We start from the raw sequence: 12,660 nt of genomic DNA, 5'->3' as shown, positions 1-12,660 counted from the left end.
TTGGATGTGTTACTGACTGAACGACAAACCAGGAGAAACGTTTTATCATCCTTAAGGACTGAAGTGAACATTGACCAGAAGGTTGGTGTGAGTGGGTCAACAAGGCTGAGGACGTTCAGGCCCAGTGTGAAACCCCTTTTGTGGTTGTGGCTCAGTTGGTTGAGCAGTCAATGCTAGAACCGCGAGGCCAGTGGTTCGATTTCCACTTCCTTCTGGCAACATTTCAATGTGTCCTTGGACAAGACAACAAATCTTAAGCAGTATATTTATTTAAATCTACTGAACAGATTGAACTTTGCTTTGATGAGCAAGCACCAAGCAATAATGCAGGCAGGGAAAAAAAAAAACGGATGCATTGGCTGACGTCATAACATTAGGCTGAAATTGCATTTTAAACACATACACACACACACAAAAAAAAAACATTAATAATATTCAGGTAATTGCAATTATGTGTTTAATTGTTCAAACCTATGCGCTTCATAAGGCTTTTTCATTAAAACACCACACAAAATTGAGAGAATATCATGTTTAAGATCTGATGGATTAGCATTTGCGACACATACAATATGCCAGCTCAGTCCTGCTAATGTCCGTCTCCCGTTATCCATCTATGACGCCCAATTAACTTACTGGTATAATTTTGAATTATAGGTCAGACGTGACCACGCATGCACCATCTGGTCATTTACATTTTTTTCCTGTCTGCTCGACTAATGTATGGTGTTTATGAACGAGGACAGAAATTGCTAATAGGGCAACATCGCAGACATGCTGAATTAGGGCACTGGGTTTACACACCACCTCCTGAAGGTGGTGTGTAGCAGGTCTCCTGGAAGCAGGTCGTTACACATATTTAACACACACACACACACACACACCTACACACACCACAAGCTAAAGGAGAATCTGGTTTTTCTAAGCTCTAAGCCTCAAACCCAAGAATCTGTTACTTGGCAACAACAAATGCTCCATCACTTTGTCATTACACATAATTGTGCTCGTAACACACCAGCTTTAGCCCCAGTTTACTGCTGATTGAGTTCATCAACAGCACGCCGAGGGGCGTTAATGAGGGCTCGGGATTCTACTGAAAAATCAAGAAGACCTGGAGGGATAATATTAATTAGCGGCAGAGAATGATGATTTCTAAAAAGACCTGGAATGATGAGTGTAAAAAGGGCAGGTTGCTGACTGTACTGGGAAGGCTGTGCATCACTGGAAATGAAGCTTACATAACCATTGCTGATAAGAACCAGTTTTAATCAGCAGTCAAACAAAAATCAAGCTTAAGCAAACTGCAGGTTGGCAAAGTTAAAGTACAAATAATGAAACAAATCAACAAAGCCAAGCAAAAGGTTATGTGGCATTAAATGTAATTAAACAATTAGACATAATCTTTTACAGTGTGTTTAACTTTGTAATCATAAATGACATCGTCGGAAGCAGCATGTATTCATTGTGTGACTTACTGCACTGTTGATGTTCTGGTTTTAATTAACCGGAAGAGCCTGTCAATCATCATGCAAAATGCTACATGTCTTTGGGTGAGTTCAAAGACATGTTCTTAAAGTGGTACAAAGAGTTGGGCTTGAAAACCAAGTGCAGGACAGATTGGATACGTTAGAAAACAAGCACTGAGGGGAAAAAAAAGCCTTTTCATTTCTGCATCTGAGACAGCAAAGCCCCTAAAACCTGTGATTCTGAATTCTGTCCATTCCCTGCTTAGAGCTGATACGGCTACTTTTTCTGGCATTGTGGCCACTTAGAATGGGAGCTGGTTCCCATGTTTGCATTGTACTGTGAAGGCAGTGTCATCTACTGGCAACATGCATGGACTGCACTTTCCCAATGCCACAATCTGAGCCACAGCACCTGACTTCAGCTGCATTTTAAATGGATTCACCACGGCGACTCATTAATGGACTGAGCATCGTGGGCTTGTCACAGATGGGAGCCCTCTGGCAGCTCGGTGGCTCCCTCCTCTGCCTGGTCGCTTGCAGTGCCACATTTCACGTGGAACACAGTGTGCAGACCTCTGGCCGTGAACAGCAGGGAAATGGCAGCAAAGTATGAGGCGTAGATGAAAAACTGAAAAAGAGAAGAGGGGATTACATGCACATCCTTCAACACAGCACAGTTTTGTTCTCGGTGTCTTAGCAACACTCCTGTCTTTATCATCCTCCGTCCATTATCACGGGGGGTGGAGCCTATCCCAGCTGTCACTGGGTAAGAGGCATACACATCTTTATTTCATGTAATAGATAATATTTGCTCACTTTATTCAACATCCACATCACCTACAGTAGTTTACATTTCATTGCAGCCGTCCAATTCGATTCAGTACCTGGGAGGTGATGGTGAGCTGCAGAGACTTGGTGTTGATGACGATGGCTGTGAGGACACTCTGGAGAACTGTGCCCACGAAGCTGTTCATGCCGAATACCAAAGCATAGCGCTCCCTGTTCAGTGCTTTGGCTATCTGAAAACTGGGACAGTGCACATGAGATGCTGTGCGTCTTCATTCGGTCATTTGGAAACATCGTTAGCTCAATTAGCTGTTACAGTCCTGTCATTAAGCTGCCGCCTTTAATTACCTGCCCATGTGACCTGCAAAAGTTGCACTACACAGTGGCTCATTTAATAAAACCTCTTTCACTTACTTTTGTCTGTACATGTTCATAAATGTTCATAAAATATTTATAAAATAGTGACATGTAGAAACTGAAACAGGAGGTGAGTAGATGTGATGTAATTTACCCAAACAACATGCTCAGAGGGTCAGATAGAATGCGTTCTTCCTATATTTATGTCATTTGGTGTGGCAGTTGTCCGCGGACGACAGGGTCAATGGTTCGATCCCCGGTCCTGGCTACCTGTCTTGGGCGAGACACTGAACCCCAAGTGGCTCCCGGTGGGTCAGGTCAGCACCTTGCATGGCGGCCACCAGCCATCGGTGTGTGAGTGTGTGTGCGAATGTGCGAATGAGTCAACATTGTAAAGTGGCCATCTACCATTTACCATATATTATGTGGAGTTATTTGCTGTTTACATTTACATTTACATTTAGTCATTTAGCAGACGCTTTTATCCAAAGCGGCAAGCAAAACTCTAAGTCAAGGAGAAAACATCAAAGCAAAGTCCTGTCAGAAAAGTGTTCACATTTCACGAGATACAAGTGCAAGAGCGCAGAAAGGTGTTTTTTTTTATGAATTTTTTTTTTATTAAGAGATTTAAGTGCATAGGATGATGCCGAAGAGTTCAGTTTTCAGCAGTTTTTTGAATATTGGGAGAGAGTCATCTGAGCGTGCAGCGTTTGGTAGCTCTGTGCTGTTGAGCACATCAAATGTGGTGATGGTTTATTTGTGGGATCAGATATGTGAATTGAACACCCTCTAATTAAAACATGTGTCCCCCGTGATGCGTTGAACTGTAAAACGCCCCCCCAAACGATTTGGACTGTTGGCTTATCTCTAAAGTTTTGCTTACGTGCAGACGGTGGCGAGCTGCATGTACACTGTCTTAAGGAGCATGTAGCACGCATAGCTGATCCAGATGTTGTCAGTTAGATCCATTAGGAATATGGCCCCAGCAATCAGGAACGTGAAACCCCCGAGGACCAGTTCTCCCCACACAGACCACTCCAGAGACAGGTGGCCGACGGCAACAGTAGCTGCAGCTCCTATGGAACAACACACAGGCACTCTGCGTTTTTACTCAGGACAACACAACAGTTGAAATCTTTTTGATAACTGTAGGAAAAACAGACTGTGAAGCGAAAGTAGCATTAGTGAATAATGACACATTGAAAATAATCCAACTGCCAAATTTTGACACAGAAGTTACGCCGAAGCAGCTGTGGAGATACGGGGACAGTGTTGGTGTTCCATGGCCGTGGGGAGGGGGCGGCACGCTCAGGTCAAACGTTTCACACTTTTACATTTACGGTCAACAGTATGAAATGTTCAGATGACCTTCTTCTGTCAAGCTTTAGAATTCAGCCTGAGATCGTGGCCCAAAGCCAATGCAGCAAATTATTAGCACTGCATTTGTAAACAGCAGAACAGGGAGGAATGATAAGACTATGGCTGAGTGGCTGAAATCACAGAGAGGGGAATTATTGTGGACAGACTGCTACATTAAACACGCTCACGGTTCAGTGTGTTGTCCAAAGACCCTTTGACATGCAGTAATAAACACAAAAGCAATATGAATAATTTAAAAACAAGTTGATATAGTTGCTGAGCACAGCTGCGTCGTAGTTTCTTTTTTGGCCACCAGGTGGCGTTCATGAGCCGGGTAGAGCCCATGAAATCTCCTCTGACTGTAGATGGTAGTCAGAGTCCTACAGCACTGTACACTGTGCTAGAAACAGGGGGATGTGCAGTGGGGAGACAGTTTTATTAGTATTTAATACTTAATTCATTCACAGACAAGGCGGCTTCATTTGTTGTAGGCAGTGTTTTCCCTGAACCTACAAAGTTTCTTAAAAGACACTGGAAGATACTGTTTTTATGAAATTCGATATGTTCACCATTCCAAACATCTATTTGTTGCCAGGTAAGACGTAGCTGTACTGCCTCTGTGTGCATTGCGTGTGATGTGGGTTACGGTTACCACGTCCCATTTACCAGGGTTACTATGTCATTTTGTGGCATGGTGATGTTTTGGTGCTAATTAGTTCATTTTCATTTATCAATCATTTATAAAAAGGCAATTTCATGCATTCTCGCTCGCAAAAAAATATCGAACAGCTTTTTGTCTTTTGCCTCCCATCTGTCTCCTTTGTTTGTAACCTCTGCCTTTGTCCGTCTCCACCTGCTGACGCTTTGAAGATCTCTTCCTTTAATTCCTAATGGTTAAATAAAAACTAAACCTGAGTCCCATTCAGTGAGGTGAGTGTCAATAGGGCCACGGCTAAAAGCCTAGAGACATGGATCCATTCACTTACAGCGCCGTATTCCCTGCGGTTAAACCGTACAGTTAGGAGATGCCGAGTATAATTACTTCACTCTTTTAAATACCTTCATTTGCTTAGATTTTTTTGCCCATTCGTGGTCAATCAGTGCTAACACTCCAACATAAACACTATCCGGACTAGTCTGTGTGTTTAAGATGTATAAGTACTTAATCAGTCCCCTGGCTCTAATTAGCAAAGGTGGGGGTCAAGTGGAGGCTGAACTGGACCAGTTTCTCTTTTGCAGTGTCAACCGGAGGCTTAGTGGGGTCAGCAGAAGCTGGCTGTGAAGCTTCATAGTGAGGGATCAATAATGCTGCTGGGCTCTACAGTACGTTCAAGCTGCACGAGTGACTGTTAGGTGCTAAAATGGTGCTGGATTCTGGGATAAGTGCATTCTGCCATTTATTCCATTTTTATAGGAACGTAAAAAGACAAAAGGCAAAAGCAGGATTAAATAGGACATCGAGATCGATGGAGATCATAGCCCACATCTTCCCTATGCTGTCAGTGGTTGCAAGTGTAGGGGGAACGAGCGGTGGAAACTTTGCAAAAGCCTGGATCATGTTCAATATCAGCATTTTTCCACAGAGCTATACAATATTTTACATGGCAAAAAAAAAAAAAAAAAAAAGTTGTGCTTTGCAATTGTGTTGTTAAAAGCATCTGTTTTTGAAATGCATGAATCTGTTGGGTACAAAACCTGTTTTCCTTTTCTTTTGATTAAAGGGTTTGTACAGTGATTCATAAATGACTTTTTTTTTTTTAGATACGCTTCCTAACGCACCTTATTACATCTTTGGGCGTATTACATTGATGCCACAGTTTTAGGGTCAGGCACAAAAACTTCAGGGTAGGGTTCAATTACATAAAAACAAAATGCTACAATCGGTGATACCAGCACACGCGTACTTCCTCATCTCACCATGTTACGATCATCATTAAACCGCACCACATCTCGCACTAGAGTCTAACCCTGGTCCCCTGTGGGAAAATCCTGGGTCTTCTTGCACCGTCCACAACCTTGTCCCCCCCCCCCCCCCCCCCCCCCCCCCCCCCCCCCCCCCCCCCCCCCGATTAGACTTTTTCCACTTTATATGCTATACACTGAAGCGTCACGGTTTCCAATGAGATACACTGAAAGCTCCGACGCAAATGGGTAAATTAAGTTTGGTGGCTCTAGGGACCATGAATAGTGGTACAACATTTCATGGCAATCCCTGAATTACTGTATTGGGCATTTCAGGCCAACAACAAAAATATTTAGTCGATCGTCTGGTTGAACGTTTAAATGTGAATCTTTTGTAGGACAAGCTTCCAAGAATTCCAAGGTTTCACCATGACACAAGTTTATTTGGATTTTAAATGTGAAAGTTCAAACATTAACTACACAAAGGTCAAACTTTTCGCATTTTGTAACCGGCTAAAGTGTGCGACTTCATACTGTGTCATGCTTGTCACACTGATTAAAAATCATTGTGCTGTGTGCGTATTACGAATTAGAATTTAAATTGGTACTAAGCTCCCGTGTGTGTGGCCTAAATCTAAACAGAAATATAATCCACATGCTATTTCGAGTCAATTCGAATGGGAAACCTTGGCCCAGGGAAGGTAGCGTCCTAAATGAAAGCATGTTCAGAATTCATTCTCTGCTCACTTAAATATGTGTTTGATGTGTAGATTACTATTAATTACTCTGTTAGACTGCAGATAAATAGATTAGTCAAGGTGGCCTGTAAGTCCTTCTCCCGGAAAATCACAATATAGATGAACATAACTCAGTTTGTTCTGCATACATATTAGGTCTTATCCCAAAACTAATGAGCTACTAAAAAAATGTTTCCAAGCTCCAGGACATACATTTATTAACATGCTGAATATGAAAATAGTAAATTATGTTGTGTTTCTCCGCTGTGTTTTATCATGTCGGTAATCCATATTCATATTTTCCCTATCGGTTTCCAGCAGGTTTTTTCCTCGGGGATGTATTCTAAGTACGGCACGGAGGAAAATACAACAAGAATCTTTGGGGAAATATCAGACATGGGCCCTACAGCTTTACTGCATGTTGGGCAGAATCATTTACAAGTGAAAGGCATACAGCTGGATGCGGTTTACACAGAGTAATTGCTTTGGGTTTCAAGGGGAATACAGGAATGTATCAGTACTATAATCAATAAAAGTGCAGTGACTGGCTGAAAACAGCTGCTAAACCCATCTGGGATGAGAGCAGGCAATTAAATAGTCTAATTAATGCTGCCCCTATTGTCTGCCGTGCTTCAGTTGTTGCAAAATACTGATTGTGGAAATTGATTGTTTTTTTCCCCCTTTGTATTCACTTAATTTTTTTTTATAGCACAATGTATGTAAAACCCATAAACTTAAATGAGCAAATGTATTTAAGCGGGACACAGTTATGCGATGGTTGCTACTCATTTGGAGTCAGTGTTTTCAAGATTTCAAGACAATTTCACTCTTAAAAAGAGAAAAGAAAACGGCACCAAATGACCAGGGTTGTTTCCCCGAACACGCTGCGTGTGTGAAGTGATAACTGCTTCCTGATTGTTTCCCGTATTGATTTCCTAAGGTCTTATGTATGTGGGTTGCAGTGCTGCCCACACATGGCCAAAAATCGATGTGGTGTGTGTGATGGAATTTAAACTACAAACTTAACGTGTGCGCTGAAGAGGTTATGAAGTAGGCCCACGTGAGGATCATAAAGAGAAGGACATTTATGATTATATATTGTCATTATACCTCCACCTTTGCTTTTAATATTATTATTGACCAATTACACATTGATATAATGTCCTCGATCTTTCTCTGACCCTAACCAGCTCCTTTAACTGCCTAACAACAACAATAAAAGGCTTTAATAAAATTGTAGTCGCACAAACTGGACATTGTACTGCAGGATCCCATATTACAGAAGAAAACGAAAAGAAGATATTTTGCTGCAAAATTTGATACATGTTTAGTATCAACCTGTTTGCAACTCGCCATTTCCGTTCAACGCGTTTTCATCCCACAGTGTAAAATAATTTGTCACCTTTGGCGCCACAGTTTGACGCCCTGGGAACAACTTTGTCCGGGACGGACGTTGCGGGCGCACTTTGGTGTCAGTATTGGATGTGTAGCTTATGACGCAACAGGAACAGGAACAGGCACAAAAACTTCAGCGGAAGGTTAAGTTGGAAGGAAATTTGGCTAAAAACAAAACGCTACAAACAGTCAAACATAATTTACAAATCAAATCAAATGAATCTCTATTTAATCTATGTAATCGCTTGTAGAGGGACATAATTTTTAGGAGACGGAAATGTACCAAGGCACCACTGCACCACCGCCCCCAGAGTACCTGACAATGTGCTGATGGCGTCCACCCCTCCATTGTAGGCAGTGAAGTTATGGGGCTGTACATCCACCCAGAGAAGCTGGATGTAGCCTGAAACCTGGTAGTAACCGCACCTCGCTGAAGCCGCCCATATGCAGAAGAAGAGCAGGGCCACAGATGAATAACACGCCTTACAATCCAGTACGAGTCTTCTGAACATCCCTTTCACATACTTGACAGCTGTCATGCTCTTCGCCCAGATGTTCAATTCCTGGCTTTCAGAGTCGCAAGTGCCTTCACCTGAGTCTCTCTGTTGTGCAGAATAGGTCCCCTTAAAAAATAAACTAGTCTTAGGCATTGGCATGAAAAAGGAGGTTATTAGCCCTACAGAGACAGAGATGAGAGTCATCAAAGCTAAGAAATACAAGGACGCCCCACCCAAAGAAACTAACAGTTGGGCCAGCAAGGCGCCCACAGCGTAGCCCAGCAGATTGGCCCCTCTGACATAGCTGGTCACTCTTTGATAGTAGCTCGGCTGGACCACGCTGTAAATGTAAGAAAAATAGGCCACATCCGCTGCCGTGGCAACGCTGTAGCTGAACAGGGCCAACTGAGCCGAGCGGACACCAGAGCCAACTAGCAGCAGCAGAAAGGCAGTGACGTAGGTGAGCCCCTGGAGGATGACCACGGGCTTATATCTGAGGAAGTCTGTCACCAGCAGGACTGGAACAAGGAGAACCAGACTGGAGTAAGTCCACACAGGATACACCTGTTTACTCACCTGGATATGGAATAATCACAATGATTGCAATTAGTGTGTTGTTCTTACGTTGTTTTCTGTTACTTTGACAAAAATAATAATTAAAAATGTTTTCTTTTATTGCCACATGTTGCCATTTCTGTCGGCTCCTGACAGAACAATGTAGATGGATGCCAGCAGTGGGTTGCACTTTGTTTATTTCTTCTTTGTATTTTAGGCTTAAACCAGAAAAACAAAGTATTTTAAAGGATTTACATATGTCATAAATTTTTGGTTCTTGTTTTTGTTGATTTTGTTCTGCAGTAGCTGTTCGGTGCGATAACTTTACATTCGGTTCCGACACAAATACGACTGTTTATTATACTCAATTACTGATTGAAGTTAGAAAAATCTTAGTGCTACTTTTAACTCAAGCTTTTTTCAATGGTTACAGTCAAAACACATAGAAGATACATATGGTAAATGTTAATGTTCTGCACTTATATAGCACTTTCCTACCTATTGGCACTCAAAGCGCTTTACACTGCTTCTTATTCACCCATTCACACTCACAATCACACACACACTCACACACCGATGGGGGAGCTGCTATGCAGCCGGCCAACGCTCACCGGGAGCAACTAAGTTGGGGTTCGGTGTCTTGCTCAAGGACACTTCGACACGTGACCGGAAAAGCCAACAATACTTGATACTTGATAGATACTAGACACTTGTATCCATGTTTGGAACCGGAAAATTTCAATTGTGAAGTCTTTGTTCACTAACTTCTAGAGCTTCATATATAATCAAGCTGAAAAGTAGTTTGCGTTGCACGTGGTTGAGAACAAAGCATGTCCCATCCTGCCGCGTGCATCACAAACTGATTCCAGAGACATGAAGGGTCCAGATTGGTTTAATCCTAATGCAACCACTGAGGCATGATACCGTAGAAGCTCCCCTGTTCTTCTCCAACTGTAGTCGTGAATATACACGTAATTGTTTGTGTTATTCACACTTTACATTCATATTTTCCTACATATTACTTCGTGTTATGCGAGACTTCATTTCCATTGCAGTGTTTCCCCTACAGTGGTACAAAGCATGGCACGCCGCCATGCCAACGAGTCCTCCCGCCATGATTACACAGCAGGCAAAAAAATTGTTTGTGTCTAGTGATTTTACGTTCACAATCAATTGACTTGTTTTTTTTTTCTTGCGAGTAGGTACGAAGGGATCACTGAGCCGTTCACTGCCTTTCCTACAGCCAGACAGCGAGAACAAATATTGTACATAAAATCCGAGAAATCAAACGGTCTTTTCTGATCTGAAACACAAACAAACATGGTCACACCTCCACACAATCCCGCAGAAAGGACTTTGTCTGAACACAACTGAGGTGCACATTTCTGTTGTCTGCTCCTCCGTGGCCTCTTTGTTCTGCAGGTGTTGTGTGCGACCTGAAACTGAACTTATGTAATGTTTACAATGCAGAGCGGTGGCATTTGGTTTGACAATATGGTTTTGTGCTGTTAAACCAAATCCACACGCAAGTGAAATTAAATTATTTTGATGGGAAGCTGATATATCACAGTAAGTAAGTTCCAGTTCGGTGGCCTCGTATATTTAAAACAAATTGTGAAATAGAAAAGTGTTAAACTTATTTTAATGTAATTCTGTTTTTTTTAAAGCAATATTTACAAAAATAGCACGGTTAGACATTGTCTTTCATAACTGGCAGGATACGCAGGAATATTCTGTTGCACCTGTCATCAGCATAAACAGTCTGTTAGAAGAGGAACATCCCAGAGGATGTAAACTGAGGCCCCCAGTGAGACAGGAGAAATTATTTGCATGCAATAAATACATCTTATTAATATCCACCTTGTTTTACTGGACCCTTAAATGGAATTTACCCGCCAAATGTGTTGCATGAGAAATTTTTCTGTGTGCGTGCGCAAAACCTCTCGTACCCTTCGGCCACCGTGCCTGAAAAATGTTTTAGGGGAAACACTGCATTGCTCAGACCATCGATTTAAAAAGAAAAAGATGAAGTAACTGTAGTAAACTGTACTGCACTCGCATCTCATTTTAGAGCTCAGTACCTCACCTGCTCCGTGGTGAGATTCTTGTAGGTCCCTGTGAGAAACTCTGTCAGAAAGGGCTCTATGGGCCTCATCATGGAGCAGAAACCGTAGATGCAGAGCAGCGCAGTGGGGCCCACCCATCCGGCACGGCAGGACATATAATGGCCTGCCCTGCTAGGCCTGTAGCCACACTCCCCGCTGCAGCAAAAACCCATCGTTCCTCTCCGGCTCCCGAGAGGCGACTCGCCGCATCCAGCGAGAGCACGGTCTAATTTGGGCAGTTTAATCTGTGGAGATATGGAAGCCCCAGATAAGGCCAAGGTGAGACTGACTGTGAACACCGAGTCACCTGCTTTGCCGTTGTTGTTTCTCACCTCTGAAGTTTTCCTGGCTACCGTGAGACAGGAAGAAATGTGAGGCCGTGAGTGAAGATACATTAAGATGAAATATGAGGTGGTGAGCCCCAGGGGCTCTGGCAGGTTATAATAAATACTGTCTCCTCCTCTGTCTTTATGTGAAAACACCCTCATTTCTGGAGATATTGAGAAAGAGGTGAAGTCACACACCAGCAATGAGTGTGTGCAGTACACACTGTGTGTCTGCTTAGCTTCTGCCTCCAACAATGAGGAATCTTTCAGCACAAATGTTACATGCAATTTAGAGCCGCTTAAACAAAATATAGACACTTGGACACAGCTGTCAAATTTCAGATGACTCGATGTGATCGGATAATCTGACCGTTATGCTATAAATAACAAGGTCATAACTTTAAAGTCGGTTTAAGAGTTCAAGGCAAAGAGTTCCGGTGATGAGAATGACTGTAGTCTGTAATTTCAAATATCTGCCAGCGAATTATGAGTCACCAGTGGGGGTGTCAACAGAAAGCTCTGCCTCAGCTCCAACTGTCAGACTGTCTCTGTGACTTAATTCTCGTCATCAAGGTCACAAGCAAAGAAACGATTATCCCTGCTCACATGTCTGGCATGTCTACCTTCAGGTTGTGGGAGTCCTATCAAGGCCCTCGATGACCATTGAGCAAAGCCGGAGGGAGCTAATGGACAAACACACAACTGTACGCTACCAAAGTACGTTTCACCTGTAGTTTTTCATATTAAACTGTTTTGAGTAATGTTCCCCTCTGGGCTGTTATTACTGCACATACTGTACAATACACTGTAGATGATGGATTTCCCTTTTCTTTCAGGTGCCACTCTGTCTCCTGGACGTCGCCGACATACACAGCTCTGTGGGTTATTATAATTATAATTCGATCGAAATTGCTATTTTTTTGGTCATTTGTCCGTAATTTCGTGTAATTACAGTCAATCTCATATCAATAATCTCAACATTAGGCACATGCTGAAAGGGTCACTGTGGGGGCTCAAACCCCTGCCCTTTTTAGCAGTTTTATCAACGGTGACCCTCTCAACATTAATTCAGCCTCCATGGTATTTTACGTCCATTATTACACTGACTTTCATTTTTATATCTATCTATCTATCTATATAGATAGATAGATATCTATATCTATATATATAAAATATCT

At 42.5% G+C, this 12,660-nt stretch overlaps 1 protein-coding gene across 1 annotated transcript; it reads right to left on the bottom strand.

Moving 5' to 3' along the window:
- Window positions 1-440: 440 nt before the first annotated feature.
- Window positions 441-11,336, bottom strand: LOC137132254 (thiamine transporter 1-like). The gene is made up of 5 exons (XM_067514546.1): window positions 11,138-11,336; window positions 8,316-9,072; window positions 3,490-3,682; window positions 2,348-2,489; window positions 441-2,091 (listed from the first exon to the last, which is right to left on the bottom strand). The coding sequence occupies exons 1-5, from the start codon at window positions 11,327-11,329 to the stop codon at window positions 1,945-1,947; spliced, it is 1,431 nt and encodes a 476-aa protein (XP_067370647.1). The 5' UTR covers window positions 11,330-11,336; the 3' UTR covers window positions 441-1,944.
- Window positions 11,337-12,660: the final 1,324 nt, after the last annotated feature.

Source organism: Channa argus, chromosome 8 (assembly GCF_033026475.1).
Source record: "Channa argus isolate prfri chromosome 8, Channa argus male v1.0, whole genome shotgun sequence".
In the NCBI taxonomy this organism is placed as follows: domain Eukaryota; kingdom Metazoa; phylum Chordata; class Actinopteri; order Anabantiformes; family Channidae; genus Channa; species Channa argus.
The sequence above is the reverse complement of the archived record's forward strand: the minus strand, read 5'-3'. Positions and strand labels throughout refer to the sequence as shown.